This window comes from Balaenoptera ricei, chromosome 5 (assembly GCF_028023285.1).
Source record: "Balaenoptera ricei isolate mBalRic1 chromosome 5, mBalRic1.hap2, whole genome shotgun sequence".
In the NCBI taxonomy this organism is placed as follows: domain Eukaryota; kingdom Metazoa; phylum Chordata; class Mammalia; order Artiodactyla; family Balaenopteridae; genus Balaenoptera; species Balaenoptera ricei.
The window spans coordinates 14,140,297-14,168,024 of record NC_082643.1 but is presented as its reverse complement, the minus strand read 5'-3'; the positions used below and the strand labels follow the sequence as shown (position 1 = coordinate 14,168,024).

General features: G+C 39.5%; 1 protein-coding gene and 1 long non-coding RNA gene across 4 annotated transcripts in view; one reads left to right on the top strand and one right to left on the bottom strand.

The window, feature by feature from the left end:
- The window catches only part of LOC132365754 (uncharacterized), a 210,370-nt gene extending 183,197 nt beyond the window's left edge, over positions 1–27,173 (top strand). For 2 of the 3 annotated variants that reach the window (XR_009503218.1, XR_009503217.1), the window contains exons 3-4: positions 5,656–5,823; positions 8,822–9,797. This is a non-coding gene — a long non-coding RNA (uncharacterized LOC132365754). Of the gene's footprint in view, positions 1–5,655; positions 5,824–8,821; positions 9,798–27,088 lie in introns of those variants that run through there. The other variant, XR_009503219.1, reaches the window with a different exon arrangement.
- Positions 24,459–24,977, bottom strand: LOC132365753 (teneurin-2-like). Its single transcript, XM_059922426.1, has one exon. The coding sequence runs from the start codon at positions 24,975–24,977 to the stop codon at positions 24,459–24,461; it is 519 nt and encodes a 172-aa protein (XP_059778409.1).
- Positions 27,174–27,728: the final 555 nt, after the last annotated feature.

The window sequence follows — 27,728 nt, the reverse complement described above, 5'->3', positions numbered from 1 at the left end:
TCCTATAAATATCAATTAAATCTATCTGGTCTATTGTGTCATTTAAAGTTTCTGTTTCCTTATTTATTTTCATTTTGGATGATCTGTCCATTGGTGTAAGTGAGGTGTTAAAGTCCCCCACTATGATTGTGTTACTGTCGATTTCCTCTTTTATAGCTGTTAGCACTTGCCTTATGTATTGAGGTGCTCCTATGTTGGGTGCATATATATTTATAATTGTTATATCTTCTTCTTGGATTGATCCCTTGATCATTATGTAGTGTCCTTCCTTGTCTCTTGTAACATTCTTTATTTTAAAGTCTATTTTATCTGATATGAGTATTGCTACTCCAGCTTTCTTTTGATTTCCATTTGCATGGACTATCGTTTTCCATCCCCTCACTTTCAGTCTGTATGTGTCCCTAGGTCTGAAGTGGGTCTCTTGTAGACAGCATATATATGGGTCTTGTTTTTGTATCCATTCAGCGAGCCTGTGTCTTTTGGTTGGAGCATTTAATCCATTCACGTTAAAGGTAATTATTGATATGTATGTTCCTATTACCATTTACTTAATTGTTTTGGGTTTGTTTTTGTAGGTCCTTTTCTTCTCTTGTGTTTCCCACTTAGAGAAGTTCCTTTAGCATTTGTTGTAGAGCTGGTTTGGTGGTGCTGAATTCTCTTAGCTTTTACTTGTCTGCAAAGCTTTTGATTTCTCCATCGAATCTGAAGGAGATCCTTGCCTGGTAGAGTAATCTTGGTTGTAGGTTCTTCTCTTTCATCACTTTAAATATATCATGCCATTCCCTTCTGGCTTGTAGAGTTTCTACTGAGAAATCAGCTGTTAACCTTATGGGAGTTCCCTTGTATGTTATTTGTGGTTTTTCCCTTGGTGCTTTCAATAATTTTTCTTTGTCTTTAATTTTTACCAATTTGATTGCTATGTGTCTTGGTGTGTTTCTCCTTGGGTTTATCCTGTATGGGACTCTCTGCACTTCCTGGACTTGGATGGCTATTTCCTTTCCCATGTTAGGGAAGTTTTTGACTATAATCTCTTCAAATATTTTCTCAGATCCTTTCTCTCTCTCCTCTCCTTCTGGGACCCCTATAATGCGAATGCTGTTGCGTTTAATGTTGTCCCAGAGGTCTCTTAGGCTGTCTTCATTTCTTTTCATTCTTTTTTCTTTATTCTGTTCCACCATTCTGTCTTCCAGGTCATTATCTGTTCTTCTGCCTCAGTTATTCTACTATTGCTTCCTTCTAGTGTATTTTTCATTTCAGTTATTGTATTGTTCATCTCTGTTTGTTTGTTCTTTAATTATTCTAGGTCTTTGTTAAACATTTCTTGCATCTTCTTGATCTTTGCCTCCATTCTTTTTCCGAGGTCCTGGATCATCTTCACTATCATTTTTCTGAATTCTTTTTCTGGAAGGTTGCCTATCTCCACTTCATTTAGTTGTTTTTCTGGGGTTTTATCTTGTTCCTTCATCTGGTACATAGCCCTTTGCCTTTTCATCTTGTCTGTCTTTCTGTGAATGTGGTTTTTGTTCCACAGGCTGCAGGATTGTAGTTCTTCTTGCTTCTACTGTCTGCCCTCTGCTGGATGAGGCTATCTAAGAGGCTTGTGCAAGTTTCCTGTTGGGAGGGACTGGTGGTGGGTAGAGCTGGCTGTTGCTCTGGTGGGCAGAGCTCAGTAAAACTTTAATCCGCTTGTCTGCTGATGGGTGGGGCTGGGTTCCCTCCCTGTTGGTTGTTTGGCCTGAGGCGACCCAAAACTGGAGCCTACCTGGGCTCTTTGGTGGGGCTAATGGTGTACTATGGGAGGGCTCACGCCAAGGAGTACTTCCCAGAACTTCTGCTGCCAGTGTCCTTGTCCTCATGGTGAGACACCGCCACCCCCGGCCTCTGCAGGAGACCCTCCAACACTAGTAGGTAGGTCTGGTTCAGTCTCCTATGGGGTCACTGCTCCCTCCCCTGGGTCCCGATGTGCACACTACTTTGTGTCTACCCTCCAAGAGTGGAGTCTTTGTTTCCCCCAGTCTTGCCGAAGTCCTGCAATCAAATCCCACTAGCCTCCAAAGTCTGATTTTCTGGGAATTCCTCCTCCCATTGCCGGACCCCCAGGTTGGGAAGCCTGACGTGGGGCTCAGAACCTTCACTCTAGTGGGTGGACTTCTGTGGTATAAGTGTTCTCCAGTTTGTGAGTCACCCACCCATTGGTTATGGGATTTGATTTTATTGTGATTGCGCCCCTCCTACCATCTCATTGTGGCTTCTCCTTTGTCTTTGGATGTGGGGTATCTTTTTTGGTGAGTTCCAGTGTCTTCCTGTTAATGATTGTTCAGCAGTTAGTTGTGATCTCGGTGCTTTTGCAAGAGGGAGTGAGAGCATGTCCTTCTACTCCACCATCTTGAACCAATCTCTACTGTGCCAATTTTGAGAAGTCCCTACACTTAACTATTCCTTGGATCTCCTTTTCCTTAGTCCCCCAGTATCATCCTTTCCAAGTCTCTGATCATCTGATGAAACCATCCACCACGGTCAATGAACTAATGTGGATGTATAACTCTAGCCAACTCTCCTAGGTAGGGTGGACAGCCAAATGTAACCCTGAAAATTTCTTCTCATCAGAAGTATTTCTTTCCCTATGTACTTCAGGGCTTCCTGCTTCTAGTATGTATCTTCAAATCATATAAAACCATTCATAACCCATAGTTTAACCTATTTCTTCCTTATCAGCTGGTCATGATGAAGTCTCATAAGACCATAGGTGTGGATTAAAGGAGAAATAACAGTGTACCAGGAATGGAAGTTCTGGTAGTGTGAGCATCTGCTTATGAAGCCTAATTGTGTCTCCAGGATCTGTGCAAGTCCCTTCTTTCATGTATCACTACCACTGAAGAGGATATATTACTGTGCATGTCTACCTTTATGGCTTTGTGGATTAGATATCCCCACATTTATGATGGGTATATCTGATTGCAATGTCACTTTGTTGTCTCATGGCGGTTCACCAGATATAAGATATTTCTATGAATTTCTATTTTGGTACAAATATGTAGATACAGAGGCTTCCAACTGGACTTTCTATTATAACACTTCACATTCCATAGGTCTGGTAGCCAGTGTAGATTCTGTGAATTGCCCAGTAACTTAGAAAGGGTTCCCTAGACTACAGAGCCTGAAGGAAGCAGGAGAAAGGGAAAAGAGAGTGAGTCAGGAAGGAAGGGAGAGCAAATGCAGAGGGGACTGTTAGCCCTGCCACAGATTCTGCTGCTTCTGCTATTCTGCCTCTTCTTAATTTGGAACCAATTTCAAAGTAACAGAAAATTTGCAAGACTGGAATAAGGGACTCCCCCCCCCCCATTAGTTGAGAGTAAATTGCTAACATAATGCCCATTACCCTTACGTGCTTTAGTGTGTATTTCCGACAGTCTCCTTCATAACCATAACATAAACGTCAAAACCAAGAAAATCATTCCAGATGCGTTGCTGTCATCCAATCCCAAGACTCCATTCAGTTATGCCAGTTGTGCCAGTTGGTATATTTTTATAGCAAAAGGATCCAGTCTATCATCTCATGTTGCTGTTAGTTGCCATGTCTCTTTATCCTCTTTCAGTTTGCAGTCGAATTCCCCAGTCCTTCCTTGATTTTCAAGACCATAACATTTTTGAAGATTACAGGCCAGTCATCTTGTAGAAGTTCCCTTAATCTGTGTCTGATGTTTCCTCATGATTACATTCAGGTTCTACATCTTTGGTAGGAATATCACAGAATTGATTCTGTGTTCTTCTCATTGCATCCTATCAAGTGGTGCACGATTCTGATTTTTTCCATTATTGGTGAGGTTAACTTTGATCACCTGATCAGGTGGTGACTCTCAGGCTTCTCCACTGTTTACTCTGTAATTAATAAATATTTTGTTGTGAGTTACTTTGCGATAATGTTCCTCATCAAATTGAAAATGTTTCATTGATATATCATTATGGACTCATGAATGTGTTTTATTCAGTGGGTTATAATTCATTACTGTTATTTATTTTGTTGGTAAAATTGTGCTAGATTTGGCCTGTGTTATGTTTATGCCTTCAAGCTGGCTTCTGTGTCTTGGTGAAACATCATCACTTTTAAGAACTTTCTCACTTTTCGGCAGAATAAGATGTTCTAGGTTCATCTCGTTTTTTCTCAGCTCCAGCCTTGAAACCAGCCATTCTTCCGAAGAGGGCTGATTCCTTATAGTGAAGAGTGATATTTAAAAAGCAGTGTGTGGGCCCTAATTGTCTGTATTGCTATTTGAGGGTTTCAACTCCTAGACTCTCTCAGTGGCCAGAGCTAGAGAACACACAGACACACACACACACACATATACATATACATGTTCACATCTATATTTATTTCTGTATCTATCTATATAGCTTCAAAGTCATGATTTCACCCCTATATTTCTAATTTCAGTCGAACACCATGGGACTTAATCTGGTTTTCTCCCTTTCTCTATTTGTGACTCCCCTCTCTGACAGTGAGAAACATGGCTCCCATCATCTTTATTTGAGCAGTCTACTCATATGGAGACAATCTTACTTGCTGCTGCTTTCCCCCACCTCCTCATGGGTGGTCTCCTCACTTTGCTTGGCTCCAGGGCTCCACTTCCGGGTACCACACTCCGCTCCGGGCCATCATGGATTTCCTTCTTTCTCCTCAATCTATCCCCACACCTCCTAGTGTGGACACATATCTTGCTCAGCCCCAAATAATGAGTTTTGGATCGAATTGTTTAGGAAGGGAAGAAGAAGAGGGGAAAGGGGAGGGAATGGGAGAGGAAGAAATGACAAAGAAAGGGAGAAGGTTGAGAGGTGGGAAAGGACAAATAAAAAAGGGAAGGAGAAAATAGAAGAGAAAGCTGAATGCTACAGCTTCTTTACAGCCCAGTAATTGCTTGTCCCACTGGACACTGTCAGAGAGGCCATGCAAAACTAATGCTAGACTGAGCACTGTTCTGGGAGAGGAAGCACTCCTTTCTATCCCCTGTCTCCCACTGGGCAAAGTGTCCCCCATGGGGCATTAACTACCATGTGCTTCTGGTTGCATCACCTGACTTTTGCAGGCACTTGCTAGGGGAACCAGAGGCCCCATGGTCTGGGCAGGCCTGTGCACAGCCGTGGTGTTCTCTCTCCATTAGGTGGCCCTGCATCTCAGTCTGAAGCAGTGGCAATAGCAATAGCAGCAGATGGGCTCAATGACACACAAGCAGCTGCTTCAGCCATTCTGACTGGAAAAGGCATATGTGTGAATCTGGAGTAGTCATTAAATGGAATTGGTACAGTCCATCCCTTTCCTGAGAGGAAAAGCATGCAAATCCAATTCTTCAAGCTAGTGGCCAGATGCAATTTCCCAGAATATTAACAAACCAAGCTACAATTCATCTCTTGCAGTTTGTCCCAGAGTTGTAATTATAACCAAATATCTTCTTCCTGCACCAAGAAATTTATTTTGCATGTATTACATCATCATTATTTTGCATGTATTACATCATCATAGAAATTCTAGATTTCTCTCTTTTCAGATAGCACTTTAGCAGCCTGGATTGCTTGCAGTGGAGTGACCTCCAACTTCAAGTGTTTTGAGCCCTTGGTTACTTTTTCTTAAGGACCAGAGTTTCTGCTTTTGTCCACTCACAGCTATCTGGTCACGGAAGGATGAAGAGAGCCCACAGCGCCTCCTCTGAGCTCCTCACGGCAATCCACGTTGGTTATGCTATTCTCTGCTTGCTGATATTCTGGCACGAGAAGTCTGCTATTGCCCACTTGAAGCAGCCATTGAGTATGGAAGTGTCAAGAGAAACCCTGGTAATTCGTAATTCTACATCTTGGTTTTCCAGATTTGTATATTGCAGCTCTTGGGGACACAGCATCGTTTATCAGCCATTGGTTCAATGCATATATGCACCCTGGAGGGCAGAGTCCAAATCCTTCAACATATGTCCCTTAAGCTGGCACCTTATCTGAGTCTTCAACTGCCATCCCTTCATTTTATAGAGCAGGCCCATAAAAACCAACCTGTGTGACTTTCCATGTTCTTTCCTCTTCCGCTTGTTTGCTGTAAAACAACAGAGTGACTTTAGAAGGCATATGTTAAATATGGCAAAGCCACATGATGGAAGGAACTGGAACATCACATGAAGGAGATCAATTACCAATTAGGAATATCTATTTTGGGTTTTATATGAGCAATAAATAAACTCGTGTTTTAGTCCTTGTACATTTGGGGCATTATTTATTAAATTTGCTAGTGTTACTAGTAATGCATTGCTTCACTGAGGCCAAAGCTCTGAGCTAACCTCACACCTTTTTAAAACTCAAAATAACAAGTACATGAAAATTAAGCCACAGTGCACCTTAGCTGATATTTACCTAGTCTCAGAGTATACACAGCTGATTTCAAAGTTGTAATGTCAAAATATAAAATGGTAGGCCCAGTAATGGGCATAATATTATTGATAGTTGTAATCATGTAGACTAATCTATCCTGAATTCGCTAAAATTATCGTAACCATCGTAATCCACAGTAGCAGTCATGGTCACACGCCCCATCTCAGACTGCTTTGCTGGGACCTGTGAAAAGTGCCTCCTGTCTTTGGGGGCGGGCGTTATTCAAGCGGTCAACACTGACATAGAGAGAAAAGTTAAGTTTCATTTATAATGATGATGTAATACATGCAAAATAAAATAACCTAAATATTGTACATACTGAATTACTTTCCTAAATAGTTTTCGATAGCAACTTTGATTTTGAAGGAACCTGGGGGGAAGTGATTATTCTTCAATACTATAGATTTCTGTATGACTTTGATCAGTGGTCCTCAACTGGTGCAATTTTGCCCCCAGGGGACTTATGGCAGTTCAGTCCAAAATGTCAATAGTGTTGAAGAACTCTAATTTACGTTATGGTGTTTCAAGCTTCCTTCTTTCATGTGGCTTAATCTGAGGTTAAAATCCAAACCAAAACAAGCCAAAGTAACTGAAACCACTACAAAGTGGGAGAAATAGAATAAAACAGTCAATTTGCAGTTATACTGTTCCTGATATCAAAGTGCCACTAAAAAAATGTATCACTCTCCTATGTCTATTACATTATCTGCTAAAGCAGTAAAGCCAACATCATTTGTATAGTTGTTCTGCGCTCCTATATATTCCTAGTCTTGGTTTGCAGAATGGAACATCAAATACCAGATGTCTCCCAGGTTTGCATATCTTCATCAGCTCCATCATAAAAGTGAGGTGAATGCAGAAATCTGCTCCTAGCAAAGGAAAATCTCCAAACATATACATGAATAGAGGCAGTGATCTAAAGGGCAGCTGGATCGGGGTGATGAGAACCACACATGACTACAGGGGCTGGTAGGAAGAAAGCAGAAATCTCTGGGTGTCTCCCGCAGTCTTGCCAAGCGTTCCCAGCTGTTTCAGAGGGTGTTAGATAACACCTAGAGGCCCCACATGTCTACAGTTTTGCTTAGAGCTACTCTGGGATTAGAGAAGAGAATTGTGTGAGTGTAAACTCATAGTGGAAGGAAGCACAACATGTACCTTCTTGCTGCCTTAACATAGACTCTGTTGACTTAGGAGAACCTCACCCTATCCACACAAACCTGGCAAACATAGGAAACAAAACAGCCTGGCTCACCTGGTGTTTTCCCTTTTTTTTTTTTTCCTTCTCCAAGTATATTCAAGTTTGGGGAAGTGGTTTAGACTTGTCAGTCAGGAAAGAAGTTGGCTATAGCCCTCCTGTTCAGGGCAGTGTAACTGACACAAAAAATTCACACACATTTGGGCAATACAAATAAGATGGCTCCGCTGAAGGATGTCACTATTTTTCACCATGTAGGCTAGAGAAGAAACATAAAATAAAGTTATTCCTACTTGGAATAATTCTTTAAATACCAAGTGGTTCTGTCTAAAAGCTTGACATTTATAAATGCGGGTAAACATCACTGACATGGACTAATTACAAGCAAGGTCCATAATAAATTAAAGAAATACTTAGAAGAAAAGTAGTGTTCTAACTTTCAAGGACTTACAGTAGTTTGTAATAATGCTAATAAAATCCTTCTAAAGAAAGATCCTTCCAGAAAAGGATCTTGTTTTGGTGTTCTGAGGCATTATCGGCAGCACTCATCTTAATTTAAAAAGTTGTGTGTTAAAGTCATACAAATAGTTTGTGGTAATTAAGTAGGTTTAAAATGTCCTCAGATGTGGTATTTTTACTGCTAATTTGCTAACCAAAACCTTTCTTTGTAGATTGGGTGAAGGAAATTTTTAGCTCAGATTAAGACAATTGATAAAAATTAGAAATTAGAAGAGTTGTAAATTAACAAGATATATTACATTATGCAAAAGAGAGGTTCCTCTGAAAATAGGATGTTGAACTTGGCAAGTCAGAAGTCACGGATGACTTTAGGAGAAAGGGAAACGAGCCTACAGTGGACCGAATGGGATTTAAGGGGGAGGACACCCGGGAGGTGAGTAAGAGGGAAGTTTTGAGACGGAGGAGGCTGAAAACGGAGGCCAGTGTTGGCCATTGTTTTCTCTGGGGAGGTGAAGCTACACAGTCATTTAAAGTTGATGGAAATTGTAAATTTGGAACAGTCATTCACTGTGGAGAACACAGAAGAATGCTGACCGGAGAAATTTAAGTACTGCCAGTTTAGGTTGAAAACCATAAAACCACAACAATAAGAAAGGACCAATGATAGGACATCAAAAACAGAAAATAAAATCACGTTAACACAGCTGGGACCATTTTGGCAAACGTCTGACTCAAATCTTGTTCTGCTCTCTCCCATTTTAGCGATTTTCCACGTGTGCCTGTGGCTTCCCTCCACTTCAGCACGCTGGGTGAGGTGCAGCAGCAGACCCGGGTCTTGTCTTTTAAGAACTAGGTTGTTAGGTGTGCATCAAACTTGGTAGCCACAGCACTTTTTCAACAAGGCAATTCACTGTGCAAACGCTAAACTTTAAATTAGTTTGTATTATTAATTTTTCACTTGTAGACCATCAGAAGATTTGGGGGAGAAAGGATGGAATAAAAGGAGGGAATTATGGACATAGAATTAACCAGACCACGTGTTTTGTGTCGAACTAAACAATTATTCATCTTAACTCAATCTTGGTCAAAGAGCCACTGTTTTCTTTCCGTAATTTAACCGCCCATTTAAAGTAAGACCTTGTTGGGACTTCGCCAGTGGTCCCGCCGTTAAGACTCCGTGCTCCCTGTGCAGGGGGCCCGGATTCGATCCCTGGTCAGGGAACTAGATCCCACATGCATGCTGCAACTAAGACCCAGCGCAGCCATATAGATAAATATTTTAAATAAATAAGACCTTGTTGGGGACTTCCCTGGTGGCGCAGTGGTTAAGAATCCACCTGCCAATGCAGGGGACACGGGTTCGAGCCCTGGTCCGGAAGATCCCACATGTCACAGAGCAACTAAGCCCATGCACCACAACTACTGAGCTCACGCGCTTAGAGCCCGTGCGCCACAACAGGAGAAGTCACCGCAGTGAGAAGCCTGCGCACCTCAATGAAGAGAAGCCTTCGCTCACCACAGCTAGAGAAAGCTGGCGTGCAGCAACAAAGACCCAATGCAGCCAAAAATAAATAAATAAATAAAAAGACCTTGTTGATTCAAAATCCACTAATTAAGAAAGGTTATGTTAGGTGGTAACAATATAAATAATGTTAAAGAATGAATATTAAGCTACTTGTGAAAATAAAATATTTTAACACCTCTTCAAGAAGTTAATAGGTCTTTATAGCATACAAAACTGATGCTAATGGAAAATAATCAAAAGTCCTGTATTCAACTAGAGATAATAACTACATCTTGTCAGTTTCATCTACTCCAATGTGTTTCACATTAAATATATTGGCTTCAATAGTGCAGAAACTCTCAACCATGGCAGCTTCTTGGTATCGCCTGTATAGCTTTTAAAACGCTATTCAGCAGAGATTCTAATTTAATTGATTGGAATGGGGCTCACACATTCCTTAGTTTTAAAATCTCCGCAGACAATTTTAATGGGTAACTAGGTATGAGAACCACTATATTAGCACATTGTGAAAGCAAATTACTTGGTCTATAAGCAGCATTTTCAAAATGAAATACAATATGTATGTAGTAAGGTAATCTTAATTTGTGAAACTTTCACATTGGTTATGTTTGTGTCAGTGTGTGGACATGAATATTTACTTGGTTGCTATGCAAAATATATTTTTAACCCTGGATTATGCTAATCCAGTCATTGGAACTGGTCTTCTTACTCACAAACTGAATTGATGAAGTTTATGTGAAATTATTTTTCTATTCATAAGGACCTTCCTGGGAAATTAAATTGGCTTGTAGTATGTAGAAGGTAAGAACACAGATTCTGGAGCTGAACTATCTGAGTTTGAGTCCCTGATCTGCCACTAACTGGCCTCAGTGACTGTAGGCAAATTCCTCGATCTCTTTGTGTTTCAATTTCTTCAGCTGTAAAGTAGAGAAAATAACAGTTGCTACCTGATAGAATTGTTATTAGGATTAAATGAGTTAATGTTTGTGTAGCATTACAGCAGTACACTATAGTAAGTAAGATGTAAATATAAATAACATTTTTTATTAAGTAAATAAGATTAAAAGAGACTGCAAAACAATCTTTAGATCTTTAATAAAGACAGCAAAAAAGTCTTTATTCTAGATCACAGCATATTTCACAATCAAAAGAACATAGCCAAAGCATGGGATTTATAACCAATAATTCACTGGAGAAGGAGTGCTAAAATCAAACCTAATTTCATATTCAACTGATGGGAAGAATAAATCCTAGAAATATTGACTGAATGTGTTCTTAGTTGGTACCTATTTACAAAAACCTTTAAATTTGCTTTATCTTTTATTTTAGCACATTGAATATTTTAATATTTAATAATGAAATGATTTCTGTCTTTATTTCAATCAAAATGTGATACGATACGCTGCCTGTTGAATGTTGTGTGAACATATTGTAATCTTGTACTGCACCGGGTCTCCTAACTGAATGAAGCTTCCCTCAAAGATATTTTGTTTAGAGCTTTTGAGGTTGCAAGTTAAGCACAGAAGTAGGAGGAGTGAGTAAAATTTCAGTTCCTGTAGTCACTTGGGTAGATTTCAGTTTTGGATTTGGGAAATTATAGGCTCCATGATAAATATTTCAAGCTGCTGACTACAATGAAAAGTAATTAAAGCAGCTATGACAACAGGTGCTGTATGGGGGAAATGGTGCCTTTTATCATGAGGTTATGGGTGCATGTGCTAAATGTGCTCATCATTTTCTCTTTTCTATTATTCACCGAATACCCCGGGGAGATTATTCTATTGCCAGCATTTATAGGATATAATGAAACCACATTAAATATGTATCTGATTGCTACCAACTGTGTAGAAAGCTTATGCTAACTATGGTTATGTACGGCGAGTTAGACTCAGACCAGTGAAGTTCAACTTCACTGGGACTTCTTTGTGCTTGACCCATGGGCCTTCACTGTTTCATTGACCTTTAATTCAAGCATCAGATACCTTTTTATTTGTTTGCTTGTTAAATGAAAAGTTTAAGAGGGTTGTAATAAGATATATACTTCTTTAAAACTATGTGTTCCCATATAGGGAACTACTTAACATACGGCATATGAACAGCTACAATGGAAAATGATTTTAATCTTATCAGCTTTAATTATATATTTCTTTGGAATATTGAGCACTGTATTTCACAACTCATCTGATTTTAACTTTGTCCAACTCATAGGCTTCTCCTTAAAAACAAAAAGGAAAGGTGTTTTAAATAGTATAGTGGTTCAATTTTAGTTAATAAGGAATTATGTCCATATTAAATGTCTAAAATGAGGCCATGAGTAAGAGAATGTTTTGTAAAATAAAATGTTCGACAAATGAGTTATGATGATGCTTCTTTTATTTTTTAATATTTATTTTATTTATTTCTTTGGTTGTGCCGGGTCTTAGTTGCGGCAGGCAGGCTCCTTAGTTGTGGCATGCAAACTCTTAATTGCGGCATGCATGTGGGATCTAGTTCCCTGAGCAAGGATCGAACCCAGGCCCCCTGCACTGGAAGCGTGGAATCTTAACCACTGCGCCACCAGGGAAGTCCCAATAATGCTTCTTTAAAACTTTCTTTTCTTAAAGGTTAACTAAAAGTTTTTAATCTTTTACTTTCTACTTGTATAGAAGATGATTATAATTGAATGGTAATCAAACTGCTGCTTTAAATGTAGACGTAACTTTTATGTATATATTATCCCTTTTTATTATAACATTTCCTTTCTACAAGGATACACATCCTTGCAAGGTTATATGGATTCAGGAGTCATTTCTGTGTATATATGGATCAGTACTTGTTCGTAGATGGCAACTTTATGGTCTACAGTTAGGTTTACTGACCTCAGAAGAAAAAAAAAAACAAATCTGATAAGGCATAGTAATATTCAATTATTTAACTACAAGTCTAATGCAATAAATTTAAAGGTTAAATGTGTTGAATTTGCATACACTATTGACATCCTTATAATGTTTCAAATAAATTTGCTATCAAAGTACCTGAGAGCTTTGGAAATGTCGTATTGAATTTCATGAGAAACTATTTCTTCTATGCATTGTAGCTTTATGAATATAGGGAAATAAATATCTCTAAAACTTTATGAAAAAGAGAATTTGAATATATTCTGAGTTTTAAATAATTTATTTAAACAAATGTTTACGGTACCTACTCCATGCCTGGCACTGGGTCAAGCATTTAAGACAACCAGGTTGAATAAGGGTACTATTATAGATCCAAACACTTAGAAACGTGTTTTTCTTTCAGAGTGAGAATTCAGGAACCATCTCCCCAACTCTCTCTAGTGTTTAGAATTATTGATCTAAAAAGCAGAGATTCTCTATGGGTATAGCTCTGCTTCCTAGAGAATTTCCTGGGCATATGCATTCAACTCAGTGGGTCCCACAATCAAGTAGGAATGGAGCCACTGAAAAGAAGGAGATTTTTGATTGAAATTGATCTAAAACTTTCTGACGCTATAGGCATCATAGAAGAATTCTGCAATATGTATAATCAATAGCACTCCTGCCTTCTGGTTGATTAGAGGTTATTTAACTAGGTTTTGTTCATTTATTTATTGGAAACTTTTTTATTTATTTATGTGGGCAGTGAGGTTACAAGTGAACGAGAGAGACGCCATTCCTGCACCTATGGAGCTTATGCACATCTAGTTGGGAAATCAGATAAGGGAGCAGCAATTAGAAAACAGCATGGCATAAAAAGAAACGAAATTGAGTTATTTGTAGTGAGGTTGGTGGACCTAGAGTCTGTCATACAGAGTGAAGTAAGTCAGAAAGAGAAAAACAAATACCGTATGCTAACACATATATATGGCATCTAAAAAAAAAAAATGGTTCTGAAGAACCTAGGGGCAGGACAGGAACAAAGACGCAGACGTAGAGAATGGACTTGAGGACACGGGGAGGGGGAAGGGTAAGCTGGGACGAAGTGAGAGAGTGGCATGGACATATATACACTAGCAAATGTAAAATAGATAGCTAGTGGGAAGCAGCCGCATAGCACAGGGAGATCAGCTCGGTGCTTTGTGACCACCTAGAGGGGTGGGATAGGGAGGGTGGGAGGGAGATGCAAGGGGGAGGGGATATGGGGATATATGTATACGTATAGCTGATTCACTTTGTTATGCAGCAGAAACTAACACAATGATGTAAAGCAATTATACTCCAATAAAGATGTTAAGAAAAAAGAAAAGATTGCAGCATGGCAACTGCAGTGATCAGTATTGCTGAGAGGCCAAATAAGATGAGCGTGAGTATTTATAAATGTTCACTAGACTTAGACACAGGCTATTTCGTTGCTTTGCCAAGGGCAGATATAATTTCTGTATTATACGTTAGATGCAGCAACTTTCTTGCCATTCTAGTGCTATGATGTTTTAAGTCCTGTGGTAGGCATTTTGGATATATTACCTTATGATCTTCACAATATCCCTCAGATCTGAAACTGCTGTGTTAATCTGACACAAGGAAGTCAAACTTATAAAACTTGTTTTGAACCACGGAGACTTACAGTTGGAAGTAGGTTTACTTTTTCCCTCTATACCACACTGCCTCATAGGAGTTGTAGCCTAAACCCTGGGGATGTTGTATCAAGTCATAACTGTTTCAAGGCTGGTCCTGATCTCTTTTTAGTCGAGTTTGCACCAGCACCTGGTTCCCAATTTATAACCCAGTTTGGACTTCAGCGTTATTGTTCTGTGTCCAAGTTTTGCCTCAGAAATCTGCCTAGAGTAGTAGACAGCATAACCATTGACATTTTGGGCCAGATGGACATTTGTGGTGACGGCTGTCCAATGCATTGTAGGAGGTTTAGCGGCACCCCTGGCCTCTACCCACTAGATGCCAGTTGTACCCACCCACCCCCAACAGTGACAATATAAAATGTCTCCACACATTGCCAAATGTCCCTGGGGAGCAAACTCACTCCCAGTTGAGAACCACTAGCCTAGAGCCACAATCCATTTAGGACCGATGCTCTGCCTTACTCCTATAAGCCTTTGTCTCTTCCTCTTCTATACCATGAAGAACCTGGGATCCAGTCCCTGACCACTGGGCACACTGTTATGGTGCCTCTATCTAATCACCACTGTCCCCTGACTTGGATTCTAGGAGCCGTCTCCTCAATATACTGCCACCGGGCTCCACCTGCCTACAGGGAAAAGTACGTTGCACCACTTAAAACAGCCCACCTGGTGGCCTTGTCCACATCTGTGTCAACTCCAGTTGCTGAACTGCATTTCTTCTTCATTCCTGCAGCCAAGTGGCTACCTCTCTAAAGTCTACTTTAAGGTCTAAATACCTGCTTTCTGTCTCTTCTGTTATAGTTAACCAGGAAGTTTCTGTCCGTATTCCAAGATAGGAGCCTAATAATGACACAAAAGCATGTTTAAGGGGGAGGGTATAGCAGCCTTCTAGACAATTTCCAAAGCATCTCTACTTTCCTTTAAAAAGATCCTATTATAGCTTAAGCATCCATCAATTAGCTTAAACCCCCTTTCAAACTTTATTTGCTGTATTATCCCTGGGGCAATGTATCCAATTAAGTGGTGCCTCATTTAATATTTAATATGCATTAAAGTGCCTTTTTCAAATTCTAGAGTTGTGTACTAGTTTTAGAATCAAGGACTTTAGTAAGTAAGGTGATGTCCTTAGTCATACTCAAACCTGCACCTCCAATATTTAATTATCACCTTCACAGGTTTTATGTTCCCACACTTGGGTTTTTCTTTTTATATAGTTAGTCAGAAGCACTTTTCTCTTCTTGATTATTTCAGTTGCTGTGAGCTTAATACTCTCTTATGCTTGTTTTAGGCTTGGCAAACAATATTGCATGCAACGTTCCAAATGCAGATCTGCCATCATTTTGCTTTTTGTTTTTATAAGAGTAAAATAATATTTTCTGTTATAAACATTCTTTCTGTTGATTCTGATTTTGAATACTGGGCTATTTCAGGCAATTCCATTAAAAAACAAAACAAGACAGTTTATTCAATGAAATATCAATATTTAGTCACTCTAGTTGATGACATTTTATGTCAAATTCCCTCTTCAACATAAGATGATTTTTATATGTATAACTGATTCACTTTGCTGTACACCTAAAACTAACACAACACTGTGAATCAACCATATTCCAATAAACATTATAAAAACAGATGATTTATTTTGCTAATTTATATAATGAACCAACTATATGTGTCCTATATCTATATGTACATATTTCTAATATGAACGTTGATCACCCAGCTATGGCCTAGAAGATTACATCTCCATTATTAGGCCTTGTCTCTCTTGAAAAGGTGTCATTCTGGGTGTCAGCCATCCAAGAAACCTAAGATATAATTTATTTAGGCGGGTGAAGGGATAATACTGAGTGTTCTTAAAGTTTTACTCTCTAGATTCATCTGGATATGATGAATAAGAAAACTGAGGAGAATCCCTGGATAGTAGGAAATAAGAGTATAAATAACACCAGTCGTAACTAAGTGATTCTTTATGTGAGGCAAACAAGAAATTTATAGTTTCGTGTAATCGTCACAGTAACCATATAACGCAAGCGGACACAATGTTATTATCCCTACTTTGTAGCTGAAGCAGTTGAAGCAGAGAGTTTTAAGTAATATGTCCAAAGTCACTCAGGTAGTAAGCGGAGAACTGAGATATAAACCCAGGTCTTCTTACATTCAAAATCCCCAGTCTAAGCCAATATATTCCTAAAAGTTTCTACAAAGGTGGCAGGCTGGGAGCGAGGCAAAAACATTGCTAGAGCATTTCTCTAAAGCACTGTCCAAAAGAAATATACTACAAATCATATGTGTAATTTGCAATTTTCTAGTAGCCACTTTACAGTAAAAGAAACAGGTGAAAATAATTTTAATAGTGTATTTTATTTAACCTACCTAATATGTCCAGATATTATCATTTTAATATGTAATCAATATAAAAGTTATTAATTTTACATTCTTTTTTTTGTATTAAGTCTTTGAAATCCAGTGTGCATTTTATATCTTCAGCACATCTCAATTTGGACTGTGTTTAATTTAAGTACTTAATTGACACTTGTGGCTAACAGCTACTGTATTATACAGCACAGCTCAAGAAACCTCAAAACTGGATTTAGGTAACTTATATTTTAAAGACTGCCTTGTATTGTGCCATTTTATCTCACTTTTAAGATTCTTCTAGCCTTGAGTAATTGCATGTTAGAATGATCCAGCGTGGTCTCAATCATGTTGTGAGGAATTAAAAGGTTGATGGGAATCAATAACCCCCGCTACCACTTCTACTAGTGGCCATCATAATGGTGGCAGGTGAAATTAGTTAGGAATTCCCAAGGGAAAGGTGAAATCACGGGACAAAAGTCAGGATTTTAGATCTAGCTGCTCCTGCTTCATCACAAATCCTGGAATCTTCTTTTCTGAGGAGGTTAGTGATTGCCTTAAATTTGTTACAGCAGTTTGGAATTTGGGCACTAGTGATTTTCAGTGTATTAGTCTTTGACTAATTTTTGACTAACATTTTTGGTACCAGGGACCGGTTTCGTGGAAGACAAGTTTTCCACGGAGCGGGGGCCGGGGGAGGGTGATGGTTCAGGTGGTCATGTGAGCGATGGGGAGCCATGGGGAAGCAGATGAAGCTTCGCTCACGGCCCGCCGCTCACCTCCTGCTGTGACGCCCTCTTCCTAACAGGCCGCAGACCAATACCGGTTCGCGGCCCGGGGGTTGGAGACCCCTGATTTAGAGTTTCTAGCATCACTGTAGTTTAAACTAACCGTAGAAGCAAAATGAAGAGGTTAATAACAGACAACTGAGCTAGAAAACCAGCCTTCCATAGCAGCTAAAAAGACTTAAGAGCAAGAACTGGTTCACAAAGTGGGCAACAGAGTGTGTTACCAAAGCGCAAAGAAACTAGATATTTACGATGAGGAGCTTAGGCGAGGAATACTTTTACCAGTAAGATATTTCAGGATAGTTGTGCTGTAATCATGAGTTTTGGGAAAATAAGTAGAGGATGATAATTGTAAATTATGTAATTCAAAAAAATGTTGTAAATCTTGTACTTGCTGACATTCCATTACAAATGGAATTGTGTGGAACATTTTAGATTTGAACTACCAATTGAACTAAGGCAATTTGCAGGAATCTAATATATGTGGAAATGTGCACAGCAGAATACCTTCAGTGTTCATTCTCACCCCTGGATGAAACTTTTTAAGGTTTTCCCTTTTCTTTATTCTGCCTTGTTCACCTACATTTACAACTCAAAGGTGGATGTGAGTTTCAAGGAGATAAACAGAGTGTGGAAACTAGGTTTATGTTTGATAGCCCCTACGGTAATTGAGGCTGGTATGATTTGGAGACCAATGGAAAAGCACAGCAAAGAGAGCTGAGAGGACATAATAAGATAAAACACATATGATTCAATGATTAGGCACACATTTGATTTTGTGCTTTGTACCAAGCAAGCTGACAACTAGAATACGAAGTCCCATCTATTTCTTGAACAGACCTAAAAATGGAAAGGAGTTGGCTATAAAGTGACTTACTCTCTTTACTCTGCCTGCAAACTTATCTTCTAAGAGCAAAGCAGATGTTAATCTGGGGAGCATTTCACCTTAATTTCTAAGCATGTGAAGTGTCCTGTTGTGACAAATTTCCCTAATTTGTCACAATCAACATCACGACGGAGACTAGGTCCTGAACAAAACAACAGTGACAACCGAAAGGACGATGGGAACTGCAAGTGGAGATCAGAGACGTGTGTCCCTTTTCAGATTGAATAGCACTGCTCTCCCTGCTTCCTCCCTCCTCCCTGTGAAAAGACTGGGAAACCCAAGGAAATAGAAATAGGCCAATAATTTTCATCTAGCCCAGTTCCTGATTACTGAATTTTTAAAATAATTGTTTGGGAAATTTAAGCATAACTGGCTTGGAACTAGAAGACTTTATAGAAAAGTAAAAAAAAAAAGGTAAACTCTGAATGGTGATCCTTCCCTCTCTTTACTGCCTTTATTTCTTCCAATAAAGAAGACTAGAATGGGAGATTTTTACTAACACTCATGATAATGTTTCTAAGAAAATCTTAAGTTAACCTACCCCTGTTTTTTTTAAACTACCATGAAAACTTACTTTAAAAATTGTATATAACAACATCAGGCCAGTTTCTTAATTCTTTGCTCAATGGCTCTTTGCCTGAACTATTAGACATCTCATGGGGAAAATATTTTGCATCTATTGAAGAAGGAACTTGATTTTACCTGGATAATTCATCCCTTGCCCTGGGCTGACAGCAAAAGGGCCAAGCTCTCCATATGTTGAACAACATTCCACACTGGCATAAGCACACAGACAGGTTTGCGGCTGTTACTACTTGTTTCTATGTCAGAGAGGGGCATTTTCACTTCTCAAAGCTTTCCTGGATTTTTTCTTTCCTTTTCTATACAGATTTTGCTGATCTATGGCAACATACCAACATAAATTTCGCGAGACTTAACTACTACTTATAAAGACATGAAATCTTTTTCCATCTACTGTGCATGGTCTTTTCTTTAAAAAAAAAAAAGGAGTTCCTTAAAATGGTCCTGCATCTGAGGTCCTGTGAGATCCTTATTTTAATCAGTCAACCTGGGTTCAGCACATACCACAAACACATCATTAAATAAGCCTCTATTTGTAAAAGGTATAAATTCTCCCATATAGGATGTGAATTGCCAGATGTTCCAAACTCTAGTTTGGAACTCCAAAATCTGTTTCATTAATCTGCTTCCTAGACTGAAGTTCTCATTATTAAATCCTTCATTTCACTTAGACTAAAAAGGTAAGAACGTTGTCCTACATGAGGCTACTGTTTAAAGGGAAACATAGCCTGTATATAAGATACATAGAACAGGTAAAATTTTGATCAAATCATGTCAATTTGTCTTTGCTCTAACAGTAAGTGTTGTGAGGTGTGGAACCTATACTTACTTATGTGCCAAACTAATCATCTCCTTTACCACACATTGTAAGGTAAAGCTAGTTTTCTAAATAGAGGCTAACGGCAGAAAGATCTCCCAACCCAGCTCTCTACTGAATATTTGATCTTGCTGAAATCAAAGAATCAGAGGACTGGGAAATGATTGGTCCACCTTCAAACCAATCCACCTTTCAAGTTTTTTGAGGAGTTGTCCTGTTTGTGTGTAAAGTCTATCAAAGGAAGACTTCTGACAGCAACTCATGTATACTAAATCTTCCTCATGGGAAAATCTTTCCTATTCCCTAATTGAGTTTAGAGCCACTGTAAAAAACAAACAAACAAAAAGAATTATAGAGAAGTTAAGACCCATGGGAAAAAATTCCCCACAAGAAAGCCCAAGTGCAATATTTCTTTGATGGCAAAATTATAACCCAGAATTTCTTCAAACTGAGCAATGAAAAGTTCACAAATTTTCAGATTAGCGTATGACTGAATAGAACCTGTAACAGTGACATCTGGTGGCTTTTCTTATAATGCTGTGACATCTTTTGTACAAAGCCATACCATAGTTAAATAGAATTATGACATGCCTTGTGCTTTGTGCATGACAAAATAAACACATGCATATTAGCTTTTTACCAAAGTATTCCTTCTAAATTGGGTACAACAAAATGTCACATATTTTTTTTTTACGTTCACAAGTTTGAAACTTTTAGATAAGAGTATACAAATTTGTATTTTAACCTTAAACTTTCTGTCACCCTGCGATGAACTTGCTGGCTTTAAATGTATGTGTATTTACCTTTCATTCACTTTCCTCGTGTTGAAGAAGAGCAGGCCCAGATTGGCATACTCTTTCAGAGCTGCTTCCAGCACCAGGCCGTCACTCACAGTAGCTAAAACCCCCGGCTGTCTGGAAGAAATTTCATTCATTGCCCTCTTGAGCTCCACCAGGGCTAAATAGAGAGGGAAGGGTGAATCGATGAATCCCAGTCTTTCTCTCGGGGTGTTGAATGTTTACGATGACCTTGATTTGTCCGTGTGCACCTCTCCCCTCACCCCATCCTGAGGTCTAGCAACTCATACTCTGAAAAACTTTCCAAACACGATGAGAAAACTATGAGAACATATATATAAGCAACAAAGATTCTTTTAAAAATTATGTTTTAGCTCCACAGAGTTTGTTTGGGTTTTTAAATTAATTTATTTATTCATTTCTTTTTGGCTGCGTTGGGTCTTCGTTGCTGCGCATGGGCTTTCTCTAGTTGCAGCGAGCCGGGGCTACTCTTCGTTGCGGTGCGTGGGCTTCTCATTGCGGTGGCTTCTCTTGTTGCGGAGCACGGGCTGTAGGCCCATGATTCAGTAGTTGTGGAGCGCGGGCTCGGTAGCTCCGCGGCATGTGGATTCTTGCCGGACCAGCGCTTGAACCCGTGTCCCCTGCATTGGCAGGCGGATTCTCAACCACTGCGCCACCAGGAAGTCCCTCTGTAGAGTGTTATAACACTGTCCTTCAATTTTCAGTTTTTTCACTGATTGGAAAGCAGTCAGGAGACTGATCTCTTTGGCAATTCTCATCTCTTACACTTCTTTGACAGTTGCTCTCTTTGTAAATGTTGGCTGATACAGAACTCCTATGACAACGTTCTGTCGTTAAGGGGACTTTTAACCTTGTGTTTTCTACAGATTTTGCACACAGATAATTTACATTAGATCATCTGGTTTAATTTGCACTGTTGAGTCTAGAAAATAAATGTGGCTCAGATAGCAACAACTGCACTTGTGTGTGCAAGTTGAAGATGATCTAAGCATCAGGCCAAATGTGATATTTCTGATTATAATGTGTTATATTTAACTATATTCAAATAAGCACATTCATTGGCTTACTTCAAGAACCTGCAATTTCTGCTTTCTTTCTTTCTGTCTGTCAGGGCATGTTATTTGTGGTAGACAACAGCACTTATCAAGAGAAACACTTTATTTGAGAGTTACAGAAACAAACTCTATTCCAGCAACTGAATTGCATTAACAGCAATGCACTGTTTCCACAACACTACATTGCGAATATATTCAGGCAAAGAAAATACTAGATACAAATGCCATTTTGTAAATAGGCCATGCCGTGGAGCTCAAATTCAAAGAATAAATCTACTAATAAGTCAGTTTTATTATCACCTAATCCTTCATGAGGATAAGGAATTCTTTTTCCAGGTATATCTAATCTATGAAATAGTGGATCAGGATTAGTATCCGTCTGCCCTTTATGACTATTTACATCAGTCCCCATAAAAAGCAGAAGGCTCCTTGATGAAATTTTCCAGCCTGAAGAACCATCTGAACACTGAAAACTCCCAAATTGATAATTCCATGTTTCTACTAACCTCCAGATTGTGATAACTACTCTCTAACTGGATGTCTAGTAGACATCTCAAATTTAACATGTCCAAAGAATTCCTGATCTGCCCACCAAAGCATCTTCTCCTACAGGATCCACCATCTGAATAAGTGGCATCTTCATTCTTCTAGTAGCTCACTCTAGAAAATCTTGAGTCATCTCTGACTTCTCTCATACGCATATCCAATTCAATCCGTCAGTAGATCTATTGGTTTTCCACCATCAAACTAGATCCTGATTTAATCACCCTTTACCACTCCATCATTATTATCTTTGTCCAAACCACTATTTTCATTTGCCTGATTATTCCACTCTTTAACCTACTGTGTAATCTCATTCTGCCACCAGAAGACTCCTTTTATATCCAATATCATGTCATTGTTTTGCTCAAACCTTCCAAAAGATTAATTTCTCATATAGAGTAAATTCTTACAATTTCTTAGAAGGTTCTAGATAGTCTGGTTCCTTCTCTCCTTCCTTTATCTCCTGCTATGGTCTTCTTTGGTTAGGTTCCAACATCCTGGCCTTCTTGCTTCTACCAGACTGTATCACTGCTATTGCTTTGGGGCGTCTACTCTTTCTATTCCCTCTGCCTGAAACATCCTTTTCCCAGAAAACTTTTTTTGCTGCCTCTCTCATTTCCTTCAGGTTTTTGTTGAAATCTCATCATCTCAGTGAGGCTTTCCCTGCCCATCCCTATATGTGATTATCTCCCTCCTTATCCTTGGGCTTACTATCTTCCTTCTCTGAATTTTCCTCCATTTACCCCCAACTGACTTTATATATATAATGTATTTGTTCATGTCCATTCATTTCTCATAATATAAACCCTGTGAGGAGACTGACAACTGTTTTGTTCACTGCTGTATTCCCAGCACGTAGAACAGTGCCCAGAACACAATAAAAACTTAATAAATGATTATCTGTAGCTGCATCACACATACACAGTTCCTCAAAGGAAAGAACTTTCTCTCTGATTAACTGGGTGTGTAGCATCATGTTTCTGATTAATCTGCTCTAAAAAAAACTGTTGTTGGTGTCATAGAGCTTGAAAACTACTAAATTCACCACACTAGATTTCTTCAGTAATTGAAGACTAGCCTGGGGGCCTATGAATTGATAACCATTCCATTCTGCCTTTATTTCTATTGACTCCTAGAAATACTTGAAATGCATTTTCTACCTTATTCTTGAGAGCAAACAAAGATTGATTTGCAAATTGGATATTTCTTTTATTTCAAATGAAATACCGCCTCTCAGGGTAGAGGGAAATCACTCATCCTGGTTATCTATCGTTGTATAACAAATCACTCCAAAACATTAATTTGCTCATGAATCTCAATTGGGGAAAAGCTTGACAGAAATAGCTTATCTCTGTTGCACTCAGCATTATCTAGAGTGGCTCAAAGGTGGGGCTGGAGTCACCTGAAGGCTCGCAGTTGACTCTGAGACCTTAGCTGAAGCTCTCGGCTGGAACACCTTGACCTGCCTCCACAGATGGTTTGGGCTTCCTCACCATATGGTAACTGGGTTCCAAGGGTGAGCATTCCCAAGAGAGAAGCTCAGGTAGAAACTGAGTCACCTTTTGTGAACCAGTCTTAGAAAACATACAGTGTCCCTTTTGCAACATTCTATTTGTCAAGGCCATCACAAAGGCCTATCTGATTTCAAAGCAAGGAGAAGGAGATTCTACCTCCTGATGGGGAGGTGGCAGGATTCTGAAAGAGCAGGTAGGACTGGAAATATTGTTATGGTCATTTTTGGAAAATGCAAACTGTCACAGCTACTACAAGGTATTTGAGGTGATTTCAGCTCTACATTGATTAAAATGAGATTCTTTTGATAGAGCTCATGGTGAAGATGTAGGATTTCCATGTTGTCTTTCAAATGATCTGTAGTACAAAGCGGGTAGTATCCATAAAGAGGGTAATGTGGTAGCTTTAAAATATGTTCACAAATCTTTTACAATCTTCCTATTAAGAAGTGGCCACTCTATCCCCTCCCCTTGAATCTTGTCTGGCCTTAGAGACTCAATCATAACCAATACAATTCAGCAGAAGTGCTGTTTTGTGAATTCCAAGGCAGCTTTTACCTTTGTCACTGGAACACTTGTGTTGGGAATTGTGAGCTGCCATGTAAGAAACCCAACTATGCTTAGGCCTCCTGGCTGTGAGAAAGCCAAGGTCATGCTCGAGAGACCTTGCATAGGTGTTCTGGTTGCCAGTGCAACTGAGATCCCAGTTGACAGCCAGCATCAAGTGCCAGCCCCAAGAGTGAGCCATCTTGGACGCCCAGCACAGGTGAACCTTGATAACTTCAGCCCCACCTACCTCTGATGCAACCATATGGGAGACCCCAGTGAGAACTGACCAGCCAAACCCTTCCAGAATTTTTTTTTTTTTTTTTTTTTTTTTTGGTTTTTATACGCCTCTTTATTAAAACACAAAAACATCCCAAGCCCCACATTGTGCAGTACCCAGAACATTAAAAAATATTTAAGAAGCGGGCCTACCGTTCTCCTCATCTGACTTATTTTCGTTGTCAGAATCAGTCAAGGTAAGGGCCGAGTTTTCACGACTGGACAGGCCGGAACTGCGCCTGGATTTTATCCCTCTCCCCCACAATCGGATGGCATGTTCTGGAGACATCCCTCCCTCTGTATCGGAGTCGGCGTCAGACCCTGTGCTCAGAGAGTAGCCCTGGTGAAGGATCCCCATGTCGGAACAGTAGCCGCTTCGGTGCGGGGAGGGCTCACAGATCCCCAGCTCTGCAAGGGTGAAGTTAGTTCCTTGTCTTGGGAACTCATCTGACTCCCGGTGAACGAGGTCTGTGACTCGGTTTCCATAGTGCATCCTGCTGTCGTGGTCATAGGCCTTCAGAGTCTCGCTGGAGCTGTAGGACTTCTGCGTGGGCACGCGACAGTCTTCACTGTCTAGGGAAGAACTCGTGTAGCGACACTCTTTGCCACACCGCCCCCTGGTCAGAGAGCGGTGTCGCCGATCCTTGACATCCATTATCCAGGTCCGGCAGAAGGCCGATGCTTTCCGAAAAGTCAGGCCTGAGGTTGGGCACTTGTCACTTGGCCACCAAAATGGTGGATCTTCAATGTGCAACAGGGAGCTCTACAAGAGTACTCCACAGCAAAGCCAAGTGACGAAGCAAGCCCCAGACTGCTTAGGCAATAAAAAGCTGGATGTGACTGGAGAAGAGCTTCAACGGGGGCTGCTCTCAAAACACCACACAGAGCCGTCTGGATGTCCTCGTTGAATCTGCCTCAGGGGCCAGGAGGGAAGCGGTCCAGCAAGGGGCTCCCGGACTGTGTTTGGAAGAGGCTCGTTTGCTTGTCTTGGAGCATCAGCCTGAGACGCAGGTATCTGCTTTGACTCATATTTGGGGACTGCTGACGCGCTCTTCAGCAGGGAAGAGTGGCGGACACCGTCCTCGTTCGCCCGCGCCGCGCCACCCCTTCCAGAATTTTTGACCCACGAAATCATGAGCAAAATAAAATGGCTGTTTTGAGCCACTAAGTTTGGCAGTAATTTTTTATTTAGCAAAAATAACCAAACAGGTAGGGATAATGGCCAAGGGAGTCTAATTTTTGTTCAAGAGCTAAAATTATAATCTTCAGTTCTCCATTTGCTATACAAAACATAGGTTGGTTTCAGTAATTAAACCCTTTATCATTCCTTTGCAGTAAAATAATTTTTTAAAAAGTGAAAAACTCTTCTAATTATTGAATCATCAATCCTAATCCTTTACAATAATTGTGAACATTCTGGACTGTGCACAAATAAACATGAGGACACTTTTATGTAGGTTTCAACAAAGTCACTGTATAGTTGGAGAATATCATCAAAGTATATTGAGTTCATAACGGTAAAGTTAATTGCTTAATATTTTAACTGTTTCGTTGTAATAAATCGTACAACTTTTTGGTTACTAACACAGCTATAAATGTACACCTTGTTATACTATCTTAATAAAATGTTAATGTTGAAAGTCAACCTTCTGTTAGATCTTTGAAAAGGCTAGAATGCTAGTAAATGTTAATGAGCTTTTAAAAATAACACCCTTTCAGACACAAAAAAGCAACAATGAAATGCATCTATAAGTTAGAGAAATATTGGAGTGGCAGACTGAAAATAGTGAAACATAATTTAAGAAGAAAATAAAAACAAAAGTTCAAAAAGTTGACCTGGTTCCTTCTGTTGATGAAAAATTACCAAAAAAATTATAGTAGCAACATATATATTTACTTTTTCATTGTTTCTCATTCAAGGCTGGAGTATTATTAGCTCTACAAATTTTTTTTCCACATACAAACTAAGCATTATTTATTTAACTTCTTTCTTGATAGAACAGAAGCAAAGGGTGTGACCAGAGAATACTGCAATTAAGAGAACTGGCCTCCTCCTGGTGTGCTTGTAAATACTCCTGCATTCTAAGAATTGCAGTTTGGGTGTGTCGAGAGCAAATCTGAATTGTTACAGTTATTAAAAATAAAATCAAGTATATAGGGATCCAACTTCCTACAAATAAGAGGGCAACTATATATTTCAGTAAATATGATAGAACCACCATAAGACTCAAGAAAGGTAAATGCTCAAATTTTGTCTTAAAAAAAATTTTTTTTTTACTATTTTTGACTTTTCACATATGATTACATTTGAGCCTCCTATCCCTTTCAAAAAACTTTCTGTTTTTGACCTTCAGACATAAAATACAGCTTTTGTGAGAACTTTGAGATCATTTTGTTACTTTTGGGACAGAGCTAAAATGGTTTACAATTTCAAACAGCTCCGAATCGTGATCGTGTGCGTCTGTGTGTGTGCCTGCACGTGTACGCCTGCCTATGTGGGTAAATAAGAAGCATGCCAGACAGCATCAAACATTCACCGCAGAGAGGTCCTGAATCTGGTTTGGCAAATCAGGATGCCACTGCGTATGAGGGTATTACTTACACGAGCGGCAGCTGTTCTTGTGACTCTAACGTTAAACACATTGGCTAAGTAGATTCTGAAGCCAGTGATAAACAAGTGTCTCAAAGATACATCCATACAACAGCACATGTTTAGCCTTTGATGCACTACAATGGGTGTCCCACATCAGCTTTCTTCTTCTTCAGGTTTCCTGCAGCCCCCCTGACTGTCCCTGTCACCCAGGGCCAGATGGGAAGTGAGAGCTCAGCTGATCTACCTCTTTGTGGTGGAAACCCCCAGAGCTTCAGCTCCAGGCTACAGGTTACCGAAGCCGTCATGAAAAATTCAGAGCTGATATTAACAAGTCTGCTGAAAGTAAAGCGCGTGTCACATTATCTACCCTGCCTTTCAGTTAATACTAAAGCTACTGTCGCCAAAAGAAGAAATGCAGACTTGCTGTGCTTGTGTTCAGAACTCTTTGGGTTGTACTATGTCGATTCAGAAATAAGAAGAAAGATGTTGTAAAAAGTAGAAGACAGAAAGAGCAGACAGCTGAATTACTGAGAATCCTTGAGAATGAGGATAGAAGAGAGAATTGGGAGGAAGTGGCCTCTGAATACTTGGAGTGAAATATGGAAATATGTTACTGAAGTTTCCGTTCTGCAGCTTTGTTAAATAATTAAACATGTTTATAATTGTTTTATATGCACATTGCTGCTATTTATCCAGTAATAAATCTATTTCATAAAGGTTCTTTAAAAAAGACAAGCCTGTAGAAAAAATTTTGAGATTAAAAAAATTACTAATTAATTTATTGAATACTTACTGTGTTCTAAGAACCATTCT

Excerpts from the sequence above, each read along its gene's own strand:
- LOC132365753 (XM_059922426.1), bottom strand. The coding sequence starts at position 24,977 with ATGGATGTCAAGGATCGGCGACACCGCTCTCTGACCAGGGGGCGGTGT.